This window comes from Haliotis asinina, chromosome 3 (genome assembly GCF_037392515.1).
Source record: "Haliotis asinina isolate JCU_RB_2024 chromosome 3, JCU_Hal_asi_v2, whole genome shotgun sequence".
In the NCBI taxonomy this organism is placed as follows: domain Eukaryota; kingdom Metazoa; phylum Mollusca; class Gastropoda; order Lepetellida; family Haliotidae; genus Haliotis; species Haliotis asinina.
The window spans coordinates 81,111,532-81,129,456 of record NC_090282.1 but is presented as its reverse complement, the minus strand read 5'-3'; the positions used below and the strand labels follow the sequence as shown (position 1 = coordinate 81,129,456).

Genomic DNA, 17,925 nt, shown 5'->3' with positions numbered 1-17,925 from the left:
ATCATTCTCCATCCTTGTTCTGAGAGCAACAACAAGTACACTTAAACCCAGAATATCAGTGTTACAAGCATTTCCAGCTTAACTATTTTGACACTCATGGCTTTTGAGATCAGTTTATAACTTGTAGAAATCTTAAATCTATTGGCAAAAAGAAGGTTGTATCGCATGTTCTGAATTAAACATTGTTGTATGATCCCCTGTTCCATCTAGAAGGACCTGGCCATCTATATCATGGTACACTCTGACAAGCTTCCTGACAAACATGCTGCTGTGATGAGGAAGGTGAAGGTAGGAACAAAAACACTTTGGTACAATCATGAAGTTCATGAAACCAAAAGTTACCACCAAAAAGCTGAATGCCACTGGCAAATGAACAGTCATAAGATACATCACCAATTTGAATGGGCAAACTTGGACTCCGACCATATGTGATTTGCAACAGCAAACTCACTCCAGCAACTGCAGCACATCACTGAACATCCAGATAGGTCATTTTCATTCATGAACAACTTTGAGAAAAAAATGAAGAGTAACCTTACAACTCTGCCAGAGACCTTGATGACTGTTTTAACATGTTTTTTTTATGAAAGGATTAAGATGGGGCAAGAACTAACAAAGCTTTTGTGTCATTCTTGCCTCTGACACCACCAATCATGATGTCTTGCTTACCAGACTACAGGATTGTGTGTTAATGAGCGTTCTGCCCTATGCTGAATCTTCTCATACCTTCACACAGTGCCCCAGGGATCTTGGTCCTGTGCTGTTTGTCCTTTACAGCATTTCTAACATCCTTTCCCAGAAGTCCATCCACACCATCACACACATGCAGATGATACCCAGCATTAAACAAATTGTCAGATTGAACTAAGGATCTAGAATTATGGATGACTGCAATCAAACTAAACTCAATGATGACAAAACTAAAACTCACTTAGTAGGCAATAAACAACTCCTCAGATGTTCAGTCTATTATTGTTACAGATGTTCAATCTATTGTTGTTTCAGACTCAAAATTTCAACCACTACACTCTCTGAAAGTTTTTTTGCAAAACTACAAGCGACCAGTCTGACATGGGAGTCCATATTACTATGTTATGTAGGACATCCTTTCTTCACCTAAGAGCCATCTGTCCTCCTATCAACCCCAGAGCTGATCGTTCTCTCCCACAATCACTTGTACTCAGTAGGCTAGACTACTATAACAGTCTCTATACTGGTCTTACTGGCATTCTCCTTGATCAACTATAGGAGGTCCAGAACAGTACATACTTAAAGATGGTAAGCATCACTACTAAGCAGGGTCACGTCTCACACACATTAGTCTCTTCATGGTCATTCTCCTCCAGAGTTTATCTCAAACAGAACTAACATTCCACCCTGTGAACTTCGACCACAGCTCCAGAAACTAATGCTAAAAACATTTGGTCAGAATATTTTCATACATTCCCTTAGACCAGTGAAACGCTCTACCTGTTAACTTAAACTCTCAGCAATTCTTGCTACCTTTACAACCAAGCTCATGTCTCAGCTTTTCACTGAGTGTTATGATTCTTTAACAATAGTCAACATTATTCACTATTCAGTTATGCATATATGTTTTAATACGTTGGGCAATGTTATAGAAATTTCAGAATAGAAGAGAGCACTATGTTCTCATCATTTGAGATGCTGAAAATAGTCAATAAGAGAGGGCAAAATATACCAAATCAATCTTTCCAGGGTTGAGTGACCATAAACACTTACCCCGAGGACATGATGAACAGCTTTTCTTACCAGATGAGACAGGTCACATAGCCAGGCAAAGACACTTTTGCACATGCATTTGTTTTTCACAAGAGAGTGTAATTACAAACTGATTCCACATTACAGGCAGAAAGCCCAGGGAAATTCTTGCTTGACAAAAATACAAAATTAATAAGGCTGATTATTTAGACACTGTTGAAATCAGTGTTTTTGTGAACACTGGCAAAAGTCAGACTGTATGACTGTATGCCTGTGACTTAATATCCTCTCTAGGGTCCTATCTTTTGAACACAACAAAGAAATAAACACACAGTCTACAGACCTGAAGCATGCACAGACTGCAAGTGGGAGTCCCCATTCCATGGCAAACTAACATACTTCTGTACCAATTATACACATCTTTCTTATCACCTTCAAATGGCTGACCAACTGGCATAAGCTCCACTGTCTTATGGAGGTAGCTAACAAAAGGCATTGCTAGTCCAATGATCATATTAGTTACATCTGTTTCTTGCAACCAAAATTGCATAAGATGTTACTGTACAGCAATTTGAGCATACAGACTCATCATTTGTCATTTTGAGAACCATTTGTTTCTGTGACACAGCTGCTCAGCTGCTAGTACTTCAGCGCACTTGTACAGCAACTTCCTCAACACTGCCATTACAGGTACACATCTGTACTGGACCAACATTTCCCTCTGTGGCTGATGGTCTAACTCAGCAATCCTGCCAATGTGCCTACACTCTGGTGTATCAAGCTCTACCAGGTAAGTGGCTATAAGGGCATAATATCTCTAAATACCTTGTAAGTTACATCTTCTAAATCACTTGACACATTTTCTCTGCAAATACATGTATATCCAATATCCGATGACATTATTTGTATGAGGAAGAAAGCATTCAGTGTCTCCATGTGTAGAAACATTTGGATCTACCATCTCTATCTGTTGCTAAGAATAAATGTTTTGTCCATTCCTAACTGATCTCAATAGACTGAAGTATTAAACACTTTGGCTCTGGTTGAGCGATTGGTATATAGTTGGACACTTTGGTTTGAAATCCCAAATACTTAGATACAGAGCTTTTTCATTAAGACAACAAAAAAGGATTTTGTTGGGGCCATAAGTTCAGTCCGGTATATGCAATCTGAGAAAGACAGAGTTCGAGTTGGACAGAGTGTACTTTCATGACCTTCAACGTGACCTTGACACAAGCATGACATCATGTATACATGCTGAGGCAGTTACTTGTTTAAGTTCATCTTAACCTTTGATTTTCCAGGAATCGGAATCATCCAGAAATTGTAATGATATTTGATAACACTCTCTTTTTGAGGAGGAGGTCCCTAAAATTTAATGTAATCCAGAGCCCCACCTTAGAGGTAATGTGTATTAAGTCTCATCAGATTCTATTCATAAATAGTTGATTTATGACATAAACACGAACATTGTTAATGCCATCTGCATGCTCAGTGACCTTTACCTTTAGTGACACTTGTTTGTAGGAAAAATTTTCCTGAGGCACATAAGGTTTGAACACAATGGAGTTTCCACCACCGCTGAGTCAACCAATGGTGGCAACTGAGCTCAAATACATGAAGCAGATCACTTCCTCCTATTTGTACAAATTAAATACAGCAGTTAAAACTACACTTTTAGACATATTTAAGGATAATTTACCAAGCAGCCTTTACATCAACAGACATTTGCAATGTTGTGGTGTAACTTCCAACTTTTGTTCTTGCCATAATGGTTTGTTTTTCATCAATATCCATTGTTTTTGAAAAACAGTTGATGTATAATGCTTGTCCTAAACAACACACAAATGCAGTATCAAAATAGACATTTCTACATATTAAAGATATTACAAACCCACTAAAACTACCACTTGCAAAAAGTCCGAACATTTCATTCTACATTTCATAGAAAAAATAAATAAAAAGACAAACTGTAATCCATATCACAACTTTCTTCCAATAAATAAGTGACATATTCTTGATGTCAATTTCAGATGGTTACTGCATTTACAAGTCTGAAGCTGCCCTAACCCTGTCAACCTGGTGTCAACATCATTTCTTTAGTCTAGACTGTAATTACAATCCTGGCTCACAGACAAGCTGCCTCTCAACTTTGAGAATAACTAGATCTAGTCTTCACAATCAGATTGAATTCTGAAAAAAGATTTGTCCAGTTTGCATAACTAAACAGAATCAGCTGATCCAGGAAGTTTAGCCTAGCAGAAGGAAACCAAGCCTGGTGTGGTGTAACCTTACCAATACTTCAACAAAGATTTTACAGCCTTCATTCAACTCCTTTGCAAGCTCTACAAAAGCTTTTGTAAAGGTGAAGGAACAAATAAGGCTGATGGAGTTATTTCCCTTGATCCAAGCTCTCTTCCCAAAGCAAACAACCACACACTAAATATGTGCAGACAAATTCTAAACTCAACGAGTATTAAAAGAATATTGATGAGCATGACGTATAGTTCTTCCTGGCAAAAAGGAAGTGTGCAAAACTCCATTAATTGTGATGCAACATATCAGTTGATGACGAACTTTCCTGTTTCGAGAGTTGAGGTCCTGGTGTTGGGTGTTTTCGAGGAAAGATAGAAGGAAGTACTGTTTTGGCAGAAGAAATACAAAAATACTTGACAATGACAATGTATCATAGTATGATACATAAACATGTTTCAAGCATTTCCACTATCATACATAGAAAACAGACAAAACAAAATTCATTTTTTTCATCTGTTCACTGTAGCACATCTGTGCATCGAACAATGAGGTGACATGAACTGACATAATGTATGATAAACTGATCTGTTTCTACCAGTTATATTTTTCATCTGTAAAATAAATGCAAACTGTAAAAAGTAGCTGTGAATCACACACATGATTGATGACTGTAATTAACACCAGTCATCAAACATAAAACTCGGCAATAAAAAGATACTGACAATTAGCTGAAAGAAGAAGAAAATTTCATGTTTAATTCAGAATACTGTTGCTCATGTTCAAATTAATCAGCTAAATTATATATACAATAGTAGTAGTCTGTCTCCCTGAGGCAACACTAGTCCCAGAAACATCAGTTTTAATTCAGCCAATCTTCCCCCCAAACTAAATCCCCAACAGCTTTCTAGTTTTTCCAAAGAGTCTGAAACAACCTTCTCACTTGGGCTCCTTTTATGTCTTAAAATTGATGTTTGTTTTGAAGACTCCATTTGTCTAAAACAAACTATATATCTCCTGAAGAATGAGGAAAATTTGTCGGCACATGTACCATTCTAAATCAAGCTTATCACTGTTTGCATATAGTTCCTATAAATGTAACATGAAGGCATATGTTACACCATGAATATTGCAATAGTCAGTGTCTGCTAATTTCTGACTCTGTACATACTAAATGTACCATATGGATGGATCTGACTCATATTAGGGCAATTTTCACAAGTCAGGGTGGGATTTTGTCTTTTTTCAGTTCCTGCACCTAGTGCAACCAGGCTTATTAACACAGCTGCACCATCAAAATTTGGGTTGCACCAAAATAAACAATGTTAGTGGTTCAAAGACAGCATATATACTTCAGAAATGTTCCTAACAAGTACTCAGTATCAGATACATTCAAGAGAATCTGACTTCATGATGATTATTCTGCATTAACTTTATTTCCAAATCCCCATTGTACGATATTTGTTACATACCTGATTTATGGGTAAACAGCAAATGAAAAATGGTAAATCTCCAGGAATTGATAACGTCCTCATAGAAATGATTAAAACAAGCAAATCTAAAATAATGTCTTTTCTGTTGGCAATGTTTAACAACATATTTTTAAATGGTTGTTTTCAACAAGCGTGGAGTAAAGCAATCATAGTTCCTCTGCATAAAAAAGGTGATGTAAATATTCCTGATAACTATCGAGGGAAATCTCTACTAAGCTCACTCAGGAAAATATATACTAGTATTTTGAACAAAAGACAAAATGGGCAAATGTTATGAATAAAGTCTCTGAAATGCATGCTGTTTTTCGGAAGGGCTATTCAGTTGTTGACATCTTCACACTGTACACCATGTCGAAGAAGAAAAAAGATATTTGTGGCTTTCAATGATTTTAAAAAAGCTTTTGATTTTGTAAATAGAGATAAACTATGGAAATTACTCTCATTAAACCGTGTAAATGGCAAAATGTTACAAGCTCTTAGGAGCACATATAAAACAGTAAAATCGTGTGTCAGGGTACAATCCGATCTAACAGAACATTTTAACTGTCCATTTGGATTACGGCAGGGTTGTATGCTGAGTCCTATGTTATTCTCATTATATATACACAGACTTTCCGCAGAAATCACAAAATATGGTAAGCATGGGGTCCAACTGTTTCCAGATGTACTAGAAATTCTAATGTTGTTGTTTGCAGACGATGTAATTCTTGTGTCAGACACCATTGGCTGTCTTCAGTGTCAGCTAGACACTTGTATGCAGATAAGTGGGGATTAACTGTAAATTTGGATAAATCTAAAGTCCTTGTTTTTAGGAGAGGTGGGAAATTAGTGGTCAAGGAAAATTGGCTTATAATGGGAGAAACACTGAAATGGTAAACAGCTACAAATACCTAGGTTTTGTGTTCACTTGTAATTGTAGTCTCAGGCAAGCAGTCTCAGAACTTGCATCCCTTAGTAAAACGGCTTTAATGGAATAAACCATAAACTTTAGGAAATTAGGAGCAATACCCTTGGAAGTATTTTTAAAAATATACGACAGCCAAATTCAGCCAATATACGTGTATGGGTCAGAAGTATGGGGATTTAAAATATATGACATCATTGAAAAAGGTCACTTACAAGCACATAAAATATTGTTAAATGTCGGTCCACAGACACCAAATGTAATAGTATATGGAGAATGTGGACGTTTCACAGTTTATATTAATTCCTACATTCAAACGATGAAATGCTGGCTTAAGTTAATGACAATGCATGATAGACATATCCTGAAAAAGGCATATAATATGTTATACTACCTAGACACAGCTGGGTACCACACGTGGGTGTCTGAGATGCGCCATATACTTCGCTGACATGGCTTTGGATTTGTCAGGTATTCACAAGCAGTCGGTGATATGTGTGCTTTTAGTCACATTTTTAGAGAGCGCTTGATCAACATGTTTTATCAAAATTGGACATCTACACTTGAAAAAAGCCCACGTTACAGGTTATATGCACAATATAGGAGTCTTCTTGAGCCTGAGGGATATCTATCCTTAAATTTGCAACATAAACTCCGTAAAGTACTGGTCAAATTCAGAGTTGGTGTATTACGTTTAAAGAACAACGTAGGTAGGTGGCAAAATATTGATGTATCTCAAAGAAATTGTCCCGAGTGTAAAGTAGACTTAGAAGATGAATATCACTTTTTGTTGAAATGTCCAGCTCATAAGGATATTCAGGAGAGATTTTTGCCTAACAATTTGTAAGTAAATATGATATCATTTAAAAATATTCTTAAACAAAACAACACAGAAGACATAATTAATCTAGCTTGTTTTATCTATTATGCAAACACAATAAGAGAAAAGTTAGAGTAATAGAAATTAGTATTAGAATTATTTTTATAAAAAATACAGTACTGACACACGTGTACATATATGTGCTCTGATATTTCACATTGGGGATGTAACTAAAGGAACCATTAACTCAGGCAGACAGGTAAATGTTTTTATGCCTGTTTCGAAGATGTATATTACTATGTATATGGGCCTGTGGCCTTCATACATAATATAGGCTTTGATAATGATGATCCGATACATTAAAGAGAATCTGACTTCATGATGGTTATTTTGCATTAACTTTATTTCCAAATCGCCATTGTATGATATTTGTTACATACTTGATTTATGGGTACACAAATATGTATGTTTGTAACAAGTCTTCTTACATCCTGTATGGCCATAAGGTGTTGGAGAATGTATTGTTACATGCAACATGTGCAACCTGTTACGCAGGCAACCTGCAGCAGACATTTTTAACATGAACCAGTGAAGGTTGTAAATAGTGAAATCGCTCAATGCAAGTGTACAGTGGAACATAATCCCAAGTCTGTGATACAGTGTTCCAGCAGAAGTCAGGGGATGTATAAATGAAAAGTACATTTAAAAGTCTTCATCTGTTTTAGTTGGTTTGGGGGAGCTGACGCAATGGGTTATTTTTCCTTCATTTTTTTCAAATTTTGACTGATGGTTCAGTACTTACTAACATCACATTTCCACTGAAACATAATTGACAAGAATATTTTTGTTCAGACTGGTTACTGATATGCTTTTGGGAAAAGGTACTGTTTTTGTACTTGTACTTGCTCTCTCCCCAGATGTACTCCACTTTCATTGTAGCAGACAACACCAGACACAAAAACATTACCTTTCAGGCAATTACAATGGGACAGCATGTTGTTCAGATCAAATTCTGACAATCTTCAAGACACACTGATCTTTCTTGAGGTGTATCTTAAATGAACTGCCAGTCTACCATTTGAAATATGTTCCTGCAATATTTCTGGGAGTAGACTAAGTAAGTGATGTATCTGTTGGATTGTTCCTGAAGCTGAGCTGTTCTCTGACTAGAAAAATGATGTTTTACCGCAGCATAAGTTTCAACGCTGACAAAAAGCACTTACCTGATACGACAAGCATTTATATTCGAACCATTATTTGACTCATGTTTGAAGGATTGTATCAAAAGTTGGGGTGTTTCAAATTGCAGAAACAAGATAATTTTCTCCAGATGAGGAAACAATACTTAAAATGGCTCAAGCATGACAAAAGGAAACATAAGAAGCTGTGTAATTCAATACCAAAGTAAATAACACAAACCAAGTACACACTCTGCACCTCTGAGTCAATATCATAACGGAAAATGTACACTAACTTTTGACACAATCCCTGATGTAGAAACATTCCTTGTACTGTCACTTACCAGTTGCCTGTTGAGTGAGGTCACATCATCGTACTTGCCCTCCTTAGGGGTTGTTATTTGGGAGATCGCCGCCATGCCACCCGTGGCTGTGCACCATAGCTGAAACAAACAAATAATGAGACAGTCACTTCAACAGGAAATCATCTGCCAATAGAGGTTAATTAATGAATAGTCAGAAAACTTCACCTAACTAGTTCAATAAAGGCATCAACATTACAATAGAGGCTGGGTGGAAGGGAAAATAGTATGGTTCAGGAACTGTAAGAATGACTATCATTCACACAGAAGCTGTACTTCCATAGACTTGTTGGACAAAACACTTGTACTGTATTATCTTTATGGAAAAAAAACAACAACATTTTATTTCTATTGCATTCATCTTCGACAATCTTCAGGGTCTACATTCTGATAAATCTCCACAATACCCTGGATGCATCTATGGCTCAGTACCATGATATAACTGCCCAACTCTTAGCTGGAATTTTATCTGAACAGGTGTCTACGCTGGAAGGGTGAGCATACCAATCACAACTCACTTTCGCTTCTTAATTATCTAATTTTGGCAACACTAGTGATGCATAGGTTCTCTGACAGATGTAGAAAGAAGTCTTGCCTATATTCTTTCAAAGTTTATGGCATATCATTTTGTCTGCATGATTTCCCACACAATTTGAGTCACACTGCAAACATACTTTCATGGATGCAACCACTATCTTTGACGACACTAGCAAGCTCGGTAGTAACATCGGCTCAGCTGATTGGCTACTGTGAGAATGCTGAACCAGCAAAGGGAAGTAATAAAACTATAGATGCATCCAGGGTATATTGGAGATTCATCGGAACGTTTAAACTGGATATTATAAAGACGCATTGCATTAAGACTGAGTTATGTTGGCAGGTACACATTATGTTTAACAAACATTCTGAAGTTGTGGTGACTATTCTGGTCTTGTTTTGAAAAACCTGAACACCTAGTAGACACCCATGTAAAATGGTGGAGCAGCACAAGGAGAATCCCACTCTGGACAGTTGTTAGGTCAGATTGAGCGAAAGAATTTAAATTCACACCACAGTCAGGGGCTTTGATCTTATTAAAACTGAACAAAAAATATCTGATCTAGCAATAGCATTTGTTGCTAAAAAATGTTCTAGCCTCCATTTCAAATCCAGAAATGATTGTCAAATGTTTGGTTTGTTACAGAATGTTCTTCAGATAAGTAATTGAAATCACCTGGATTGTGATACAGACTTGATCTGTCAAGGACAAGGAAATATGTGGGGCAATTTTACCACTTGTTTTTTACACAAAGACAATCTGAAGAGACATTACGGTCTTTGTGATGAGATGTTGTGAGATGGTAAAGTGGCAGTCAGGGGAAATATTAAAGATATCCTGAGATATTGCATAAAAGGGAAGAGATGACACATATACGAAAAAGAGCATCCGAACATAATTGGTACAGTGCATTCAGTCAGTAGGAGAGTGACATGCACGTGCCTATCAAAACTGATCATTGTATCACCTGTCAATGACATTAAACATAAATATGTCTAGTGCACAGACAACAGGTTTCATCATGGAAACAGTCGTATATATGATTTGGGAGATTAACATACTCAGAATGTTTGTCTCCTAAAGCTTATATTAGTCTTCTGTGTTTGGAAATTAGATGAATGAAAGACTGAATTGATAGTCTCTAAATTTCATTTGAAGCTGAACATGTAGCATGAGGTTTCTCAAATGTTAATTCAGAGACTACTTCTTGAACGAGGCAACAGGACATCTGGTGTTTTTCGCCTGACTGTTATCTTGCGAATTTCCCATTCCAAACAGTCACAAATACACCATTTACCTGAGAGGCAAATGTTTTCTAACATTTTGCTCCAAATTTTGTATAGATAGGGGTGTAGTTTCACAAGGATTTCTGATTAAGATACTGTTTGTTTATGTTTGGGACTATGCATTGTAATTGAGTTTAAAGGTCACATGCAACCAAAAAATCAAACACAGTTATCACTTATTCAATATATATAATATGCATTGCTGATTGAGCAAAAACAAACAAAATTATAAGTGTGTAATCGAAAATCAAAAGTGCAATATTTGGTACTTGGGTTTACCTTCCTTGAAAAGAAACAGCCGTAATACCGAACCCAGTCAGAGCCGGTGGCTGTGCACTCAAGTGTGACGAACCTTTTCACTGGCCACTGGTTCATTTGCTGATATGCTTAGCCACCTCTTTGTTTATGGCTTATAAATCTGATAGGTCTTAATTGCATGTGGTCAGTGACTGAAGTTGAGCATTGCATATTGCCATTAGCAGACAGACAGGCAGACGTATAAGTGTCAATAAACCAGAAACTGAGCTGAACATCGTTTTGTTTTTTCGTGTAACAAGTAGATTATTTACTTGTTTGTGTATACAATCATTACTAGAGTGCTGCTCATGACCTCATACTCTGGGCAGGCATACTGTTTCATAACTTTCAAGCTCTGCGAACCTGTTCACTTTGCATGCGTTAAGAGCGCAGCACAGCATAGCTGTTGAAAACACTTCCCTCCCCACCATTATTGGGGCAAATTTAGTGAATCACTTGAACTCCGATTTCGAGGGATTTTTCATCACGTTTTTTTTTTCAACTTTATAGGTTGAATTGGCATTTTTTATGATTTGTTTCAGTAAATGTATACCAAAAGGTATCAGAATCTGACAAGTTGTGTATTATGTTGCATGCGACCTTTAACCATTTTTTATAATAGATGGAAATGCGACCGTGAGTTTCCCTAATAACTGTGGAAGAAAAATCATATAATTGTATTTTTCAAGATTAATAAATGTTTTATAAGTAAATGCAGGATAGATAGTGTCTAATTTTATCGATTGCCCAATCAAACTGGAGCATTTCATGTAGTCATGGCAGATTAGAACATAGATCATTATATACATACTTTTAATTCAACAAAATAACAATACCTAAAGCATGATGAAAGTGTTACATTACCACAAAGTCTTTGAACAGGTTTTAGAAGTGATACACAAGAGATGAGAATAGTATCCTGAAATGTAATCTTCCTAATAATAAAGAAGATGACCTCCGTACATTCCCCTCTTTAACATTATCCCTGTAAATTTGATTAGTGATTTATGTATCTACTTATATTTTCAGCTCCCTTAGGAGTATACTGCCAAAGCTGCCCAAGGTAACAGTCACACAACTATCTCATCCTGGATACCCGTTCTCTAGTGAGTCATACCTACAGCAGTTACTTGTCTGAGGTTACACCAAATGTGCTTCTGGGAGGGGCAGGAACAAATCCCTAGAAATCTCCAGGAGTCAAGTTGATGAAACCAGGGACCCATCCTCCTACATTCCACCTCATTTGTGAGCTGAACTCATCCCACTGCACCACCTTCGTTGTTTAACACAATAATAAGTCACATGTTTGTCACCAGTCCTATCAGTTGCTACAGTTTTGATGAATCGATATTCACAGTCAAATCAGATTGACACCATCTCCAATAATAAAACTATGTCACATATTTTCTTTTTTTCAAGATCAATGTTCAGGAATATTTCTCAAGAACATTTTGACACCAGTTATTGTAAGTATGTCAGTATTAGACGTCTATACATGTTGAATGATTTCCAGAGAGGTTCCTGTTGTAGTACTTGAACAAAGGAGTGCATGAATGAGTGAGTTTAGTTGTAAGTGGCTGCTTTTAGAGACTGTCTAGCAATATCATGATGGGGATACTTGAAGTGGGCTTCACAAATCATATTATGTGGGAAAATGAACCCAAGCCTTCAGTGTGACAAGCAAATGCTTTAACCACTGTGCCAGCCCACCCTTTAACAAATTAAGGAACCTTAAGGATAAAATGAGAAATGTTGTAACGAACCTAAATGTTCATTCTATTTTCTAACATTGAACTTTCATATTATAAAATGTCTTCCAATACACTGATGAACAGTTTTCTGTTGCAAATGGTATTTGTGTTCCATCTGTCAGTATCCATGGAATTGCCCACAACTGCTCAGAGATTACTTATGATCAATATTTCAACAAGTCACCAAATAATCAAACATCCTGATCATAACATACACACAGAGTTTTCACAAAGACAAGATTATTACCAAGGCAGTTGTAATCAATATGATACTCACAGAAGTAGGGGATGTATAAACAAATGTGTTAAACATCCTGCACTTCACACGGCTTCACCAAGCAGTGTATCACTTGTCTGTCAACCTGACAGCCGATACTGCAGCCAGCCCTGGGTCAACATCACATGCATGTATATATCACCACTGTCTTGTGAAAAAAAACCATAGGTAAGATGGTAGGTAGGCAGTAATGCTGTACTCACTGTTCCCGGAAGGGAACTGCTCAGGCAGGTGAAACCAAGTGCCCCAGGAAAGGTATAACGTAAATGTCATAGTGTCAATGAAAACTTCGTGAAAAACGCATAATTGACGCAGTTGGACGAGAAGGAAGATGGGTTTGTCTGTTGTCAAAATCTTGTTTTCTACTGTAGACTTTTTTTTTGTTTAAGTTATCTTATAGCTCTTCCCCAAAATTATTCAGTTAAGGAGAAAAAATGAAATATTTTGACATGACATGTCAAGGTTTTATGGATGTGGACAGTGATGCCAACCCTTGCTGTCAACACTAGGTGGTCAAGTCTATCACAGCAGAAGTGAGTGAGTCCATCAGTTTGGTTTTACACTGCTTTAGCAATATATCAGCAATATCACGGTAGGGAACACTAGAAATGGGCTTCGAACAATGTACCCATGTGGGGAGCCAAACCTGAGTTTTCGGCATTACGAGCAAACGCTTTAACCACTAGGATACCCCACCACCCCCATAGCAAAAGTGCCTTCTGAGATAAACCCCTAAAACCCAAAAGGGCTCAACATGCTTTTGAATATGAACAAGGGTATTTTTAACAGCAAAAGGAAAAACAAATTATAGCTATTGAACTTTCTGAGTTAAAGCATCGTACAAACACTCTTCTAAAACAATACGCAGCAATATTAAAGCTATATGACCATGTTTCTCTCTCCATGTTTGGAGCATGCAAGCATGCAGACAGAGTTGGCTATCACTGTCAGGGAGAGTCATATCAGGTCTTCTCCTACCAGGTTGATATTTGATGGTGTTCGTTCTGTTGAAGCACATCTACTTACCAGAATTTGTTGTGTTGTTGGCTGCCATCTGTACAGAATTTGAATGGGGCTTGTAAATACTCAGGTCCCATTTTATATGGTACCTGCCAATGTGTAGAGCATCCTATTGCAGTGTTTGCCCTAGACATTAAACGTTTAGGAGTCATCATGATTCCCTGGTGCCAGAAAGAGTGATGGACATGTCTTGGGAACTTCCATCAAGACCATGAAGACAGAAACTGTGATTGTTTAATAATGACAAAAAATAACCAAGGTAAGGCAGGTCAGGTGTTTAATCAGCACTGAGCAGTTAAGTGGCAAACATTACACTTGGTAGTTTTAAACAACGGCAAATTACAAGCTTAGATTATCTGAACTCAGGGCCCAGAAGCACTGAGTCAACAATGACGAAAGCCTCTAAATTCACCGAGTATTTGAGATAATTTGTGTGTCAAATACGCAGGTTTTTCTGTGTCAGGGCAAACAGTGCTACTGGGGTGAGAGGACAGTCAGTAGTTTCAGCCAAAGTGATACTGTCATAGTTATGTTCAGTCTAAAATTATTATGTTATTCAGTCGTCATTCATGTTGTCAGAATCGTATGGAATGTTATAACTGTTTCAGTTGTCATTACCTGTAATTATGAAAATGATATCACGTATACAGCTATAGTACAGTAATTTATCTCAGTAACTTTCAATAAATTGTATCATCAGCATTATTAAGAGTCTTGAATTTGTGACTGGATTAATTTCTGCAGATATACAGTTATGTTAGATTACAGTTTGTTTTGCTGCTCAGTGCATCATGACAGCAACAGGAACATCCTTTTCAGCACTTTCAGAAATATATATTCATATATTCCATTTCTGAAATTGATTTGGTTCTGGTTCATTGTTCTTTTTTTCATACAGTTCACTGGATTATACATTTCTTTGTATGATCATCAGAGTGCCAGCTGTTACAAATGTATAAAGTATTCAGTGACTGTCAGCATGGTAAGTAGTGTACAGAACATAGCAGCACTGTTTTAATCAATCACAGAAATAAAGGTACCATGGAAGATGAACCACATTTCAAACTAAATCCCCCTTTTGAAACATTCACCTAATTCAGGCTCATAGGAAGCCAATTTTTTTTGTGAATTTCAATAGGTTGAAATGCTTTATATTTAGATAGTAATTGAGGGATTGCCCACCTTGTCAGCAACTATCATGTGTAAGCCCAGGCCTTTTCATACCTTTTCTTATTAAAATGATCACATCAATTCCGTTTTTTCTAATGAACATTGCAATTTTCAAAATATAATGCATATTCATACAAAGATACATACATCAATACATTAACCTAAAACAGCTACTTTGATAACAGCCCTAGCTTCATCAACAGTCAGACTAGCTGTCAATGGACCAGTGCAATTGGCATCCCTTGAAAGAATTTTTTTCAGCTGTCATTTAGCATGTTTAGCATTCACTGAAGTCCATTATATCCATGAATATGATAAAACCATCTTCCTAAGCATAAACAAGTCTTCAGAATTGGTACAGCATGGTAGTATAAAATATTTATAGAGTTTATCATCATTATACTACAATATAATAAAAAAATAAGAAAGAAGCATCACAATTATTCCGAAAACACAGAATTTTGGCATTTTTCATGATCTTATATATTTGTTATCTTACAGGAAGATTTGTGTGAAGCAGTGAAATAACTCACGACCAGTTCCATGTGCATAACTGGCTTACTACACATGCCATGATATAACCAGCAGAATGGAGTACAATTACAAAATTGTGACAAATAAGCAAGTAAATGTTTTTATATAAAAATTCATAAAATTTGAGATGAAAAAACCCATGTAATGTATTGTGGTATGTACCTCAATATGCGACTCATTATTACAAACCAAAAGACAGGTGAATAACAATCACTAAAGATCTTAATTGAGACATTACACCGTAGGACAATGTGAAAGGTTTAAGACCCAGTAGTATCACAGAGAAGTAAGGAATCGTTTGGACTCAGTCACTGATATGTGAGGGAACTTACAAATTTGAATGATTGGTTTGTAAACTCTGAAATTAGCCTTGATCTAACCTTTACACTTTATTCATAAATGACAGACAGCAGTTTTATCCATAAGTTTCATTCTGTTGAGAAATCTATGCATTATATTATAAAAGAATGAATTGGTTGACTTACCTGAGAAGAGAAAATGGTGGAACTTTATCCAGGGAAGAAGATAGTAAACAGAAATACTCCTTATCACATCCATAAATTGAAAGGTTTCGAACATGAAAATATGTAATAACGTTGTCATGAACGTCCAGTCACAACAGACAAGACCATAACTTGTCACGTGTTGTATTTCAAGGGTTGTGTACACGGTCACATAAAATATTTAGTACAACAGGGCCACGATATATATTGGTACATGATATGATAATCATGAACTTATAAAACAAAATATTAATGACACACGAAGGCAGTATGTTTTGCAGACACCATAAAAAAACTTTGAAACATAATCATCACACTGTAACCATACATGTCTAAGGAATAAGAGAGTGGTCACTCCTTCCCCTGTCACAATCCCCGATAACAAATGGCCGATCCCTCACATTGCAACAATGTTGTTTTTCCCAAGAATAATATGGATAATGTTTGTAATCAGAATAAACATGATAAATAATAACAACACTGACTCGTCTACTGATATAACCATTTTGTAGGATTTGACTGCCCTATATTCATCTATACTGAATCTGTATTTATCTATACTGGATCTGTATTCGTCTATATTGGATCTATAAGTTAATGACTGCTTCTGCAGCAGCTGTTCAGTGCAGATACCATAGTGACACAAGACAGTGAATCTGCATTTGCAGTAAACTGACCAGTCGTTAAAATAATATTTTGCCAAAGAAATATCTGGGTGTTTGTTCATCCAACATGAACTTTCATTTTCCTCTACAGGATTATATGTTACTTGACAGCTGTGGCAACAACACCTACGGTTTCTGAATAACTCAAAAGATATTTTGTATCACATCATTTACTATTATGATTAACCAACAAGCTCATGTGTTGTCTCTATCTGTTAATAACTATGTATTGGTTGTAAGAACATTATTGTTAATGTCATGTGCACGTCAAGTCATATGTTAGATAACATGTCATTCGTATTGTTATTCACATATTTACATGCTTTCCAACTCATCACTTCAATGTATGGGAAGGTGATATATATCTCGCCATTGGATCTAAGACTGTGTATTACAATAGAGGTCATTAACACATAGAATATAAGACAATTTAGTCTAAACCTGTGATTGCTGGCACAGAAGTGTCTAGCCTGATCTCGAATCAATGCGTTTATTGACAACACGATCGTCTTATAACGAATGGTGCCTCCACTAACCAAAACAATAGCTTGCCGACCTTTTTGTTCGAGTGTAAGCACAATTCTAAACAATTACAACTAGCTTGTGTATTCTGCTAGCAATGCACACACGCAACACGACACTCTACATAGAACAAGCGTTATAACGAAAGCCAAGAACACGTGATGAGGATCAGTCTAGTACGCTGTCACATCACTTCAACAGCTGCGAGACCACATTGGAACGCTTTGTTTGAGAATCGCCGGGCGAAAAGAAAGAATTCTCACCAGTCCGGAAATCCAACCTGGCAACGACTAACCACAGTTCCTCTGCCACAGAAACGTCCACGCCAAAATCTGTCGCCATCGACATGTAGAAATTAGTTAAATCTCAGGCTGTACAATCTTCTCTGTCAAACTAACCCGCGATACACATTTACCGGAAGGTAAAGGTCAATGTGCTAGAACGAGGCTAGGGAAATCTATAGTCATTATGACACATCCGGCAAAGGACCATCCAAAGACGTATATTCACGTCATATTTATGTGACAAGAATTTTGGAAAAAAAATAAAAAGACAGTGTTTGTAATCGTGGGATTTTTTTCTCCGAAATAATAGGTTTTATGCATTAAACCAGGAAGTTAATACCAGGAC

The 17,925-nt window shown here is 36.7% G+C and overlaps 1 protein-coding gene across 3 annotated transcripts in view; it reads right to left on the bottom strand.

Moving 5' to 3' along the window:
- Positions 1-17,716, bottom strand: part of LOC137278571 (transient receptor potential cation channel subfamily M member 3-like) — a 179,737-nt gene extending 162,021 nt beyond the window's left edge. For all 3 annotated transcript variants that reach the window (XM_067811022.1, XM_067811025.1, XM_067811024.1), the window contains exons 1-2: positions 17,559-17,716; positions 8,715-8,813 (exon numbers count right to left, since the gene is read on the bottom strand). In XM_067811022.1, the coding sequence (XP_067667123.1) occupies positions 8,715-8,789 (75 nt within the window). In that variant the 5' untranslated portion in view covers positions 8,790-8,813; positions 17,559-17,716. The remainder of the gene's footprint in view (positions 1-8,714; positions 8,814-17,558) is intronic.
- Between the last annotated feature and the right edge of the window lie 209 nt (positions 17,717-17,925).